Source organism: Calonectris borealis, chromosome 1 (genome assembly GCF_964195595.1).
Source record: "Calonectris borealis chromosome 1, bCalBor7.hap1.2, whole genome shotgun sequence".
In the NCBI taxonomy this organism is placed as follows: Eukaryota; Metazoa; Chordata; class Aves; order Procellariiformes; family Procellariidae; genus Calonectris; species Calonectris borealis.
In genome coordinates this window covers 107,927,984-107,942,140 of record NC_134312.1, presented here as the reverse complement: position 1 = coordinate 107,942,140, position 14,157 = coordinate 107,927,984, and the positions used below count along the sequence as shown (strand labels likewise).

The window sequence follows — 14,157 nt, the reverse complement described above, 5'->3', positions numbered from 1 at the left end:
GCAGTTGAGAGTTTAGACTTAACTTATTCTAAGATATATGTTAGCTCCAACAACAAAAGTCTGTGTAGATGTTGGTCTTGCTATGTTTTTAAAACTGGCCTCTTTGTGCCTGAAAAGTAATTGCGTATGCATAGCCTGAGCAGAAATACTGTCTGTCCCACTTCTGATACGTGTGCATTTTCACTGTCTTCCAGGTTCAAATCTTTGAAATGGATTTAAATGCAACTGACAGTAAACCTTATCCCAATAAACTCAGAAAAGTTAGATTTTTTAAGAGGAGATCCAGAAAGGGCCTGATAGCCAGAGATGTTCTGCATTTGTATTTCTCCATGATCACAGGATAAGGCCCTGTAAGCCACAGAGACAGTAATTTTTAAGAAGAAACATGGTGCTACATAATTCTATTTATATTCTGTGGATGGGACAGTGAGGTATTTAACTACAGCCTCCTCTAGATACAACCAAGGGGAGAATGACCTTTCAATGAAATATGAGTTAATAACACTACAGCGCTGTGTGCCTTGGTCGAGTTAATCTCTGTGCAGATTGTAACAAAATGCAGTCTAATGTGTATTGAAAATTAATTAGAGTAAAGAGTGTGTTTTAGTAGTGTAATGGATATAATCTTTGGTTACATCAGCAAATTTCTGTTGCAATTAATAACAATTAACGATTTTAAATAAAGGGTCAGGGAAAAAGGATGTTTTTCATATTAGCTGTATCACGTGTACTATTCATCACCTCTGGTTAGATACAGTATGATTTGCATGCCCATCTTTTGTTTCCTAAGCTAAAGCATCAAGGAGAGATTAAGTCCCTTTATGAGGAGCATAGGGGAGAAGATTGGATGTTCTTAATAGCTTGTCAAAAGGAGACAGTGAAAGAAAGAGGTTTAATATGCTATTTGTATTCTTACAAATTGTATTCGTACATCTGGAGGGAGTAGAGGTGGTTTGCAGAGGATATTGTTACCTTGGGTTTAATGCAGCACATGGCTGGCACAGGGCAAGCTGCAGTGCAACTTGCAGACAGTCCATGTAGCCCAACTGAACATGGGCAGATTTCAGCGGAGTGCAATGTGAGCATCTTTTTAGCTGTTATGTTGCATCATTGGAGGAAACTTCTCCTGTAAAGCCAGAAATTTCATTTAGAGAGAGGGAGGTGGTGAAGGGTAAAAGGGAGGCAGGGGTTGGTTTATTTTTGGTATATAGCATCAAGATGATGTACCCCAGTGCTGATGGGATACCCCCTCCTATTGGTTCTTTTGGTTGAGAATCCCTCTTCTCTGATTGATATTTTGCCTGTCAGTGTTCCCTTCCTGTTCTGTAAGTGGAAGAATATTCCTTACAGGTTTCTGAGGAATACATGGCCAAGTGAAAGTGCAAATTAGAGCATTTTTTGACATTTAAAATTCCTTAAGGCATGGCATTGAATGATGCCCTGTAAGCACATCGTCCCACAGTTACCCCAGAGGTCTATAGTCTAACCCAGTAGTTATCTGCCATTAAATTTGTATGAAATATTGAATGCTGTGAGCAAAAATGGTAGACGCGTGGCTCTGCTAGACTGATCAGCAAAGAAATGGTTAATAACATTGACATTTAAATTGGTTTCATGTTAAGTGTCAGTTCTCACCACAGAGCTGAAGAAGAGCTATTGTTTCAGGCAGTCTGTTTGCAGACGCATGAAAACAGTCTCCAGTTGCTTACATAAGGGTCAAGGTTGGGAAAATAGCTTTACAACTCCACGGACAGCAACCATAAAAGAATTGTGTCAACTAGCAGTCCTGCCTACATGTTTTCTCTTTATGCTATGTGAACCATTGGTGATCTATGAAGTGAGCACTGGCAGTACACTTGAAATAGGATTGTCACAAGGGAATGGTTTATTTTTTATTCTCTCTTATTTAACATCCTAAAATTGTTAAATTTCAGAGAATTAATGAAGTCACTAGCAGAGTTCTGAAACACAATTTAGTGTGTAGTAGTAGCCTCAAACATGGATTTCTCTGAATTTCCCACTCACAGAAGACTGCAGTAAATAAATGGTCTTGCAGGAAGGAGACCTAAGAAAACTTAATGTAGAGTTTCACTCAAAATACCCATTCTAGTGCGTGGATCTTTCTTTAGTATCAGAAAAGCAGAGTACACTAAGTAAAAGCTTAGTAATCACATAGTTTATACATTGTGTTTATAAGTTTCAGAATATTGAGGTAGCCTGCTTTCTTGAAAAGTATAAGAATAGCAAACAGTTTAAGCTCACTATTATCAGTTTATTGACTATTAAAATTATGGAATGAAAAAGCAAAGATCATTAACCATGCAGTTTTTCTGTAAAACCCTCAGGAGGGCAGGGAGAGGGAAGCCGGTAGTTACCTTCAAGTGGAAGTAAGATTCAAGAACTCTGACCACAGCATCATTGATTCTACTGGAATGACTTGCCTGCAGGGATTTCTTCTACCTTAACACATTCCATCCCTGCATGGGATACAAATTTGTCATCTCAATTAAAAACAAACAAACAAAAACTCCCAGTGAAAATACTGCAAGGGTAAAGTTTTAACCGTAAGAACTACTTTCCAGTTCCTATTGGTAGGTCCTCTATTGAGAATTACTTAACATTAGCAAAATGTACTTTTTTATATGACTTCTGGCTCAACTGTAATATTGAAGGCACTTTCATTACAACATTAACATGACTTCATCTTTAATTACTACTTCAAGGTTGGTTACTGATTCGAAATAGAGATTATTTCGATTAGAAAATATTTCAGTTAGTTCTCTAACAAGTTTATCATAATGATTCATCACGCTTAAGGCAAATAATAATAGACAGGCCAATACAAATTCTTTTTATTTCAAACTACTCATAATCTGTGTGCTCACGTTAAAAAAAATGCATCAAGCCATATTTCGTGAGTGCAAGATGCCAGGCTGGGCTCAGATCTTCTTATGCTGTTCCAGTCATTGCAGTATCATTTCAATTTTTTAAAAACAGAAATGGACAAAACCAGTATTTTGCTTTTCCTTAAAATTAATTTCAGTGGCATGTGCTGAGCGGATAATGCTAAGAATCAAGGGTGCTTTTCTGACGGATGAATTTATGACATAGGCATTAATAATACGGATCTCTCCAAGTGCCTGACAAATGTGCCTCATCTGTGAGGGAAAGGACTACTTCTGGTGACAGGAGGATAGGTCTCCATGCCAAGTCATTACATGGTCTCTTAGCTCATACTTCCACTGACGTTCCAGTTTTTGAAATGTGGAGCTCTGTCTGGAACTAAAATCAAATCAGGAGCCCATTTTGGGTAATTATCATGTGGTAATTCCCTATGAGTACTTCTCTGTGCAAACAGAGAGGTAGAGGTAAAAGATGGAGCCTCAGTTTAGAGTTTACTCAGTCACTGATTCCCAAACATACGTTTTGTTCTTAACTCCTATGTGTTTCCAAATTATTTCAATGGGAATAAAAAAGCAGTCTCATTTTTCTTTCTTGGGTCTCTTCTGAGCGCATGGCTACTGATTTTGTGAGGCACTAGTTATGTGCATTCACATATCTATGTTTGTATGTAAGACTAGTACTGCATAATGTAATGCTTCCAGAGAAGTTGGAAAACACTGTGTCCTCGGACATAGGTATGGTTTCACAATGTTGGTCCAATGATTGTAACTGTTAGATACACCTTTTATGAGATTTAGGCCATTTTTTTGAATGCCTTGGTTTAAGGCACAGTGCAGTGTGGGTTTGTGTTTTATATCATTACAATTGAGAGTGTCCACCATAAGAAATTACAAATAATCTGCTGATAACAACCCATAAAAAGTTTTGGACTAAAGCAGAACCTGCTATCAGTATAATTTAAGAAAATCAATATAGTGAAGAGGAACCTGTATTACTTAGCTCTTTCTCTGGTTAGTTGGATAAGGCCAGTGAACCATTTTATGTGACTGCTTGCATATATGCACTAGAAATTCAAGGTAATGTTACATTGCCTTATACCTTTCTCTGGCATGAATGACGTAGCCAAAGAATAAATGGGAACGTGGACATGCAGATGCGAGTGGCAGCCGTCCTGTCAGCGCCTTGGGGATAGCTCCCCGGTAGCTCAATTTATCACAGCTGTAAGCAGTGTCTTAGAGCTACCCAGCAACAAGCAGCCTTGATTTCAGGGGTGCAACAGAGTAACTTGAGACCAGTGCACGCAAATGTATACATCATGCTCTCTCTGTTGCTGATTCAGGTTTTGCTAGGGAAAGAAAATCAGAGACTCCTTTATCTTTCCCTCAGAAAGCTGTCACTCATATAGGTTTGTGCTTCTTTCTTCTTCCGCTTATCAATGCATGGGATGGAAGTGAAAAAACCCCAACATTTCATGTAAGGGAGCTGGCAGTAGGGGTGCCTGCATCACTGATGGGAATGGAGGCTCTCCGTTCTGCTTCTGGATCATGCAAGGCTGAAGCAGGTAATGAGCTCATGCTTCCTACCTCATGCAGCTTCTCTCTGGCTCCCTCCATCTGGCACAGATAGTCTAGGAGCCAGTGAAAAGCTGGGGCACTACGCTGGGAGCTGAAGTGCCAGCACCACAAAAGAGAAGTGGAGACAGAAGCTTAAGCCTCCTTAACTACCTCCTGTTTACTCTGTTTTTGGCCAGTAGCATCTCTCTATTTGGGCTCCCTAATCATTCACGTTGTGAGTAATCTTGAAGCTTTGTGTGTGTTTTGCAAAATAGCCTGGCAAACAGGCAAAAGAAAATAGAGCAAAGTAATTTTTGTGCCATCTCTAAAAAAAAGGAAAGCCTACAAAGCCTGCATACAAAGATTCTTTTTTTTTTTTTTTTAATTTCTTTACAGTGACGATTTAGAAGAAAATAGGTGCCTGGCATAAATTGATGTAAATTTTTTGAGGCCAGTGGCATCAGTTCACAACAATTAAGATGTGACTTGTTCTCTTGCAAACTCCCTTTAGCAAGAAATATGTCTTTTTGAGTTGGATTTGTTGAATTCAGTAATGCATTCTTACGACTTCAAAATATACAGCTGAAGCAAGTGCATCCTTTTATCACCAGTTAGACCCACTTCAATCTTTAGAAATGTAATGTCTCCAGCTGCAAACACAGTTTTGCTATGTGTGCGTGTGAATGACAAAGAGGTGCATATATTTTTATGCATAGCTGCATGCACTTTTTTGAAAATCTGGAAAGCTAGGGGTTCTGTGAAGCAATCAGTAAAATGTATATCAAATGGAAAAAAGCATATTGCTAAATCTCTCTAAGTTCAGTAAATTCTCTCTCTTCTTTTTTTATTTGATAACCATGGAAGATTGGTGGCTGAGTATGGACAGATACACATTTGAATGTGGGGAAAAAAAATGATATCTGTGACAAAAACAGTTTAATTCAAGATTATTCTTAGATGCCTAAGCCAATGCATGAATCCAACCTCAGTACATTAATTTGTAATACTTAAAAACAGTTAATGTGTTTTGTTTTATTTGTTATTTGGTTGAGCAGATGGTAATGGTTTTGACACAATTCATTTTTTTATTTTTCTTCTTTTCTTTTCTTGAAAAAGGCAAGGCTCTTTTTCCCACTTTGTCACAGCTGGTTACCAATCAATCTCAATTCACGGTACAGTGATGATAGCACATGTTGTTCAGGGGCCAAATCTGATTGGGTTGCATTTTCAGCAGTGTTTCATATAAAAAAAAATGTGTCTGTGTGGCAGTGACTGTCAGCACACTATTGTACAACTGTCATTAATCAAAACTAGCAACAATGAATGCATTCATATGTGCCAGAGACTGCCAGATTTCACTCAAAATCACCCAATTTCTATTAGAATTTCCATACCAGCAGTGTGTTCTCATCTGCTTGTTGTTTCTCTGTTTCTTTCTTCCTTTCCAGTCCCCTGCCCCGCCTTCCTTCTCGGTTAATTAAAGGCAGACCTGGTCTTACTATTACTTGTAGAACAGAAATTATGTAACGTGGTGCCCAAAAGTGGCCGGTGTATATCTAGGCACAGGCTGACTAGCTGTTTGAAAGACCTCTCCCAGCTCAGTCTTACGGCTGAAGTCTGAGCTGAACTGAAAGGTTAAGCACCGCCAAATGTTTAACAAAGAGAAGTACTTAAAATCAATTAGATGGCCATAAACATGTGAAACTGATGTCTGACGCCCTAGTTTTTAGCTGAATGTTGGCATTGGTTGGCTAGGAGTCAGCAATATTTTGGCAATATGTCAGAAGGTGTTTCTTGACACTGCACATATTTTGAAGGCATTGCCTTCTTAGTGCACCGGCAAGGTTAAGGACCAACTTAACCAGTATGTTCTGGTTTTCCGCCACTCCATCATCAATCCAGGGGTCTGGTAACCTCTGCCTGTGATTGGTATTAACAGTCAGAGAGGCCCTGATCCTGATTTCCAAGTGTTCAGTAGCACTAATCCAGATGAGAGTGAACTTCCTCAGAATTTCACGTGGAAACATCTTGCTGTGGGAATATGAGGCTCTGGGACTGAGAGGAGACAGACACTGTTCAAGACTGTGCAAGTGGATGCTTGGAAAACTAAATACGTATTCAGGCTTCACTCCCTGTTACTTCACGGTCCCTTTCTCACACAACCTCCTTGTGCTGCTGTGGATCAGGCTAAAAGCCAGTTTTCTTCCTTCCTCCTTCCTGCCTGCTTCATCTGTCAAAGCTCTTCTCTGAATTGTGGTGACTTCTGGGGACAATGTGGGTGGAACAGATGACTGAGGGGCAGCGTATCAGTACTTCAGGACAGCAGATGGTTATAATGTCCCATGGGTCCATCTATGTATGAATCTAATTGCTAGATGGCACGTTCTGTCAGGGTGGTCCAAAAACTCAGTATGGCCTTGTTGGGGAAACAGCCTGGGGGAGCTGGACATTTCCTTGAAGTAATTGATAACTGGGCCATGATAGTGACATGTTTACGCCACCTTCCATTTCACGACCCAAGTGGGAGATGATGGCTGTACCCTCACTCTGCGTCCTGGCATGCCATGCAGCTGGCTCGTTCCCCCAGCAGCCTTTGCACAATTTGCATGATTGGCAGGTGCAAGCATAAAGACTGCCGAAGCCTCCAAGGCAGCTGGCTGGCATGCCGGCACCAGCGCATCGGTGAGATGAAGAAGAGCGAGTCAGCTGCAGCCCACAGCAGACTGGAGGGCCCTGTCCCAGGCTGCCTGCATCCCACTTCAAGCAGCCACTCAGTCAGGTAGAGTCCCGCTGCCTGTCTGTTTTTATCTCGGCAGTGGTAAGTGAACCACAGGGATGTTATTTGTCCGGGGGAAAAAAAACAAACAAACAACCGAACAATTAAATAAATGGTTAATTGCTGCCCAGCTTTACAACTATGATTCTTAGATCCAACTCATATTTATATTACATCTTAGTTTTCTCATCTTACAGGAGCTCAATACAACTTTATATTTTTAGTCCCCTAGGGCTGGCCTCATGTCAAGAAAATAAGCATTTTCTCTTTTCTTCAACTCCGTGGTTGCCAAAAACAAATAACTGCTCCATCGTTGTGGGATACTGTTGTCAGATTCTTGAGGTTTTTAAGGAAGACAATTTGCATTTTCTCTCTTACGAAAACAGTGATTTCTATTTGCCATTGACTAGTGCAGCACAGCATGCAAAATGACATAATTTGTGAGCAGTCGAGAAGAAATGTGCCTCAACTACATATGGCTGTTGAATGTAGTTGCAATAGATCTGTACTGCTCCAGAAACTGCATAGTAAGTTCTCTAGCATCATAACTTGCACACACATACGCCCCCATGGTATTATGCTAGCAAAAAAATTGTCCCTAAAAGTTTCTGAAGTTTGCGATGGCATCTACTTATTCTTCCCCTTGGCAATCTCTTATTAGTTAGTTAAACCTGAGGCACTGCATATACATATAATTAAGTGTAACTCCTAACAAAAGGGGTATTATATGTGTTTATGTTTCTCTCTGACAGAATGGTTAGCCTCAATTTGATCTTTTTTTAATTTATTTTTCGCTAATGATTAAAATGGACTTACTGAATATAGAATGAAGCTGTATTGTATTGTGGTGAGTGTGAAAAGATGTCTTGACTTCTTGATTCTGCTTGGAATCACTAGTAATGCTCTAATTGATGTTGTGAGCTTTAATTAGATATAACAGAACTTTAAATGTTTCAACATATAGGATACTTTCAGTGAGGATGCTTTAAAGTCTGTTAGCACACAGTGCTCTCTCTACAAATCTATACTAAAGGAACGAGTAACAATGTATATTATGTAGGCATAAATTAATGTTTCAGATTCCCAAAGCATTTAAAAATACTCACTGAGCCTCACAACATTCCTGTAACTAATTGCATTACATTCTTATTCATCAAAATATTTAAGGGTGCTCTTCCATATGATTTCAATGTTTGTTGAACAAGTCTACAAGGTCTTTACTGTATAACAAAGGGAATGTAAATTAGTTGTTCTGAAGTTATGTCATGAGTGCGTATACAGTGAGAAAGAGCATTGACATTTCCTGAAGTCTCGATCTTTCTTTAGTTTCGTGTTCCTATTTCACTATTTGATACATGAGAATCTGAAGGTAACTCTAGATTCAAGGTGGCTTAATTGAGGTCTCATGGGCTTATAAATGTTGTTGAAAATAATTTTACAAGAGAATATTTCAAGAGTAAAATATCCATGCTGAAAACCAGGATTTTCCTGATTTGGGAACCAAAGAAATTTCATACAAGATAAAGTCTCCCGTTGACTTTAATGAGCTTTGGATCAGAGCCTAAAATAGTTTGTTAAGCATGACTTCTGCAGGATAATAAGAATTTAACTGAAAATATTTTTCTAGGTGTAAGCACTCTAAATGCCTTGAGAATGAATGTTCACTGCATGCTGAAGTACTTTGTATTATTTCAAGTTTTATACATCCTCATAGTTTTAGAATTATTACAACAGTAGAAACAAGGAAACGGATAAAGCATAACTGAATTGTTTCTAATTTCTTTTAAGAAAGAGAAAATGTTATTGTCCACCCTTAATGAATCATTTTGTAGTATTTCTGTGAAATTGATAAATCTCCTTTAATGTACCTCTTCAATAAATGTCACCTTCCAGAGCTTAAATATATTTTTTATTGTTTGTAATCGTATAGTGTCAGATCCTACCAACATGCTCACTGTTTCCCTAAGGGGTTGCTGCTGTAGAGAAAAACTATAAAGGGAAATTTCCAAATCAGCAAAAGGTAAAATTGTAGCTCACATAGTTAAAGGCATGATAAACCTGATCTGTCATATATTGATAACTGATGTCTGATAGCTTAATTTTATCTTATTGCTCTAGATCAAGGACAAAGTGAATGATATTATTAATAAAGCCCTAATACTGAGTGAACATAGCAATACTAATTTTATGTAAAGTTTCAAACTAATGCAGAGTGCAATAAAAATGTCATGAAGATTAATGCTTGGTGGAATTATCTAATGCTAGATAATAATTTATCTTCCAAAGTTGGCTCCAAGATAGATTCAGACTGGCATATTCCAGGTGAGAGTTTTCATTCATTTCTGTTGTCTACAGAAAGAGTTTTCATTCTTTTTCTGTAATGCAGGTATGACATCAAAGATGACTACACTTTGCGCATTAAGAAGGCCATGAGCACAGATGAAGGAACTTACACATGCATTGCTGAGAATCGAGTTGGAAAAGTGGAAGCCTCTGCTACCCTCACTGTGCGAGGTGAGTGTTCCCATGGAGGGAGGGCCTGTTCCCCATATGGATAAATTGCTTTCTGACGAAATGGGCCACATCCTTGCCTGGCATTGTTTGGGTTTCATATACCCTTTGCAATTGCAGGTGCTGGCACTGATTTACAACAGCGGAGAAATCCTGGTCCCGTTGATATCTCAGGCAAAATTTTAATTTACTTCAATAGGATAGGATCTCCCTGCAGTTAAAGAGCTGTTGCAACGTTTTTTTATTGAAGAACAGATGCATATATATACATAAACAAGCGCTACGTAACCGTGGGCATAGACTTTAAGTTTAGGCGATTCTTAACGTTCCTTTCTCTAGTAAGTGTAACAATTATAGTAAGTAACTATCTATGTTTATTAATGCCAAACATAATGCAGATAGTATTATTCTGTGATTAGCTCTGCCATAATTAAACTCCCTACCATTACTCTTTATCTGAAAGATAAACCCCAGCCAAAGGAAAAAGAAAATCCTAATTAAATTTTGTAAATATTACAAGGTAAAGACCAACATATACTCTCCTAAAATATTCTTGGTCTCTAGTATCCACTCGGTGTTTATGTGCTGCTGTTTGATGTGGTAAGGAGGTTTTAAGACCGGTAGAATAATGAGTTGCCAAAATGTCTTTTGTGACAGTAGATATAGACATGCTAAAGATTATGGGGAGAGAAAAAGTTTTTAGGCTAATAGTTCCATAAGAGTAAATAGAATATAATAGTTATTACTTCATTCCAAAAGATAAGCAGCAATTTGGCACAATGGATATCATGCAGACACTATTTCACAGTTTAGTGGTGCATGCTGACGGTTTTCAGTAGAGCTGTGAAAGGTTAATAAAAACATTTTTAGCTTTATCTGTTCTTCTTTTTTCATACACATTAAATCAAATGTTCAAAGTCTCAGTGGATTGCTTTATTAGAACTGGGGTCAACTGACCCAAGAGGCCAGCTTCCATTTCCATCCATTTAATGCATGGACACAGTTCAGTTTAATTTGCTGAATTCAAAGGGAAAAAAAAGCACCGAGTGGCTTTGTAGGGGGGGGAGATGTTAGTGTATAACAAAGAAAAGAGAGTATTGTGATAATCCATCTGCTGAAATATTACCTCAGTGTTCGCTTTAGACAATAAGTGATAATGCAACTCTTCCCATTTTAAGCTGAAGAAATAGGTTTACCTGCTACATGCTTGTGTAAGAGATTGTTCTTCCATTTTGTAATGTGAGAAAAATAGTCACTACAGCGACTCCCAGAAATGCTCTCACACTATTCCTTTGTCACAGGCAGAATCATGGTGTCCAATAAATCTGGCAACCAATTTGGTAGCCTTTAAACACTCCTAGAATTGTGTATACATTACTGGAGCAAGCCGTTTAGATTTGCTATCCAGACTTGTGATATAAACAATAGCTAGAACCAAGCAAAAAATCCTTTGAAATCACTGAAGCGTGAACCTGATGAAATTAAGGTGAAAACAACCTGAAGAAATATATAATGTAATCGATTTTCCTACAGTAAAAGCAGGTTTTCATTATCTTTGGTATTTTTCCCCTCTGGGTTTGTCATTTATAGTCAAATTCATAGTGTTTATCCAACACAAAGGAAGCCACAATATTATAAGCATATTAAATGTTCAGGATATCACAGAAGATGAGAAAACCCAAGAAATTCAATGGAGAAGGTTATTACTCTGAATTTTCTGAAAACAAAGGACTGGGCAACCCCCTGTTGACTTTAAAGAGACCATGGACAACGGTCCTTTTAATTAAAGGAAGCCTTAATTCTGAATTCTCAAACTTTCGCCAGTTTTGTCTGAAACTGCTTTTACCATAACCACTCGTCATGTAGAGGAACAAAAACACGTAGCACTTCAAAATTTACTTTGAGGGTGCCTTGGTCCTTGCAGGTATCGTGCAGTTACAGCTGCAAACCTGGCAACAACAGCATTATTCTGAGCTCCCTCATTCATGGCTCCATCTTCTCAAAGCAGGGGATGAGGATGCAGTCAGGGAGTTTGTGTTACACTGTCACAAACAATAACAGAATTTGAATTCTGTGGCTCAACCTTCATGCCCTCTCTTGGAAAGGTGCACCTCACTCTTATTCCTTATCTCTCTGCAGAAGAAAGAGTATGTCCATAATATTAGAAGACAGAAAGTCTTCAAATAGATGATGGGTGATAAAGGGCAGGAGGCTTGAAATAGTTAAATGAAGTGGGTATGCCAAATTAAGGATAAAGTCACAGAAAGGTTGAGAACTAATAAGGTCCTTGCATGCTGTGTTACCTCTGGATCTGCATATCTTACATTTGATGCTAGCCTGCACATAAGCATACAGAGCTGGTTAGCTTCTTTAAAAAAAAAAAAAAAAGAAAAAAGAAAAAAAGAAAAAAATTTGTGCTGTTGCTCAGAAATGTGTAACTACTTCTACTGCTAAAATAAGGGAATTTTGGCCTACCCAGATGCAACTTGGAGTCAATTTTATGTCCAACTTTTCAGCTCTTGTGAAAGGGGATGTCTATATTTTATTAATAGAGGGACTGACAGCCCTCTTCCCTAGCACAAGTGTAATGAAGGACTGTTGCTATAATCAAGAAATCACTTGTTGCAGCAGCAGCTTTCAATCTTGATATCAACCTGAAACAGTATTAACCTGTCGATCATTCAGCAGCAATTTTTTTAGGAAGTAGAAGTTATCTAAGCGGTAATTTAGGAGGTTCTGGGTTGAAATCCCTGTGGCTATTTCAGCCTATTTGTTATATTTTCATCAGCACTGTCAGTGAGGAAAAAGCAGTGTGCTGTAAGCTTTCATGTTATTGAATGAGAAAAACCATCCTGGGCTTTCTGTAGCCCTTTCTGCTGTACTGACTGGCCATGCTTAAAATTCAATTGGTATTTGACTCAGAAAGCAAACGCCTTGCGTCTACTGGCATGACATTTGGCAGTCTGCGGCTTAAATTGATGTGTTCGTCGAGATCTAAAAGTTTGTGCTAATGCAATGCAATTTTTCTTTTATCAGGCATTAACAATGATACTTGATGATGGCTTGCGAAGATAATAAAAATGTTTCTCAGAGAATGGTTCCAGTCAGCTTGTTCAGATGCTATGCTCAAGTAAATGTGATAATAGTGGCACGTGACTAAACAGTAACAACAGTAAACATTTTGCTTAAGCTGTCATTTGAGGGGCTAGCAATCATGGTAGTATCCATAGTGGAAGGTAACATTACACGTCATGCATTCTGACAGATATTCTTTTCTTTTTTTAATTTCTTTTTTATGTTCTCACTACACCATTGTAATGTCAACAGCTCGCCCCGTTGGTAAGTAACCATCCTTCTATCCATTTTAGCATGGCTTCATGCAATGCTTCATCTTTCATTTGCAACAGCATTTAACTGGCTGAAATTAGCAGCCAGTCCTTAATAGTTTTAACTGTCTAACACCAGGCAAGTGATTTTGACTGACAAAGTGCTATTTCTGAACTTTGTATTTTCTGCTGTGTCATGTATAAACGCATTTGCCAAATCACCAACAAATACCAATCAGAGAAACGGGGTGGGTGTGGTGATATTGAGCCAAAATCACTCATTCAGATGTTTTTCACAGTCTGTTTAAGGGCCTGGTATAAAAGCCATTGAAATCAACAGAAAGGATTGTATTGACTTCGGTGAGCTCCTATCAGGCCCTAAATGATCAGCTCATTATGCTTTTATTGCATAGCAGTAAAAGCACAGGCTTTGCATGTCCTGTCTTTCTTGTATCTTTTAAAGAGTTTTGAAATTAAGTAGTCCTGAAATTGAAGAGGGGATGGAGTAGATTTCCGTGCTTGTTAAGAAAGTTCATCATTGATTTTTGCCCTTGGGTCATCTTGGAGTGCATTATGGAATGCACTGCATAGGATGCAGACTGTTTTGAATAACAACTCCAGAGGAAGACAACCTCTGGATTTTGAATTCTCACACTGAAAATTTGATTCCTTCCGATACCTTTGAAATTACTTCTGAAAATTTGTAAAAATCTAACTGAGCATAATGGAAAAATTGCAACTGTCAGTAGCTGAAATTCACTTTTGGTGTTCAGAAATATCCTGAACGTATTATTTAATTTTCATTCACGGATGTTTACTCTGTGCCTATATGGATTTTCTAAATAATTTAACCAGTTGCACTGCTCCTCTGATTTTTGTAGTTTGTGTTTAGATGTATCTTTTAGAATAATAATATGGTTACTCTGATTTTTTGGATTAGTGTGAAAAGTATGTACTGGTGTTTACAGAGATTGCTGAGCGGTTTGGTCTGGTTTTATGTAGTTAAAACTTCTGTTAGATATGCATTTGACTGAAGTTTATGAGTTTGAACTTGTCTCAGCTCTTCACTGTTATGAGTTGGAGGAAG

The 14,157-nt window shown here is 38.3% G+C and overlaps 1 protein-coding gene across 1 annotated transcript in view; it reads left to right on the top strand.

Moving 5' to 3' along the window:
* The window catches only part of ROBO2 (roundabout guidance receptor 2), a 496,976-nt gene that overhangs the window by 361,526 nt on the left and 121,293 nt on the right, over positions 1–14,157 (top strand). The window contains exons 6-7 of the mRNA XM_075170325.1: positions 9,620–9,747; positions 13,072–13,083. Of these exons, the coding sequence (XP_075026426.1) occupies positions 9,620–9,747; positions 13,072–13,083 (140 nt within the window). The remainder of the gene's footprint in view (positions 1–9,619; positions 9,748–13,071; positions 13,084–14,157) is intronic.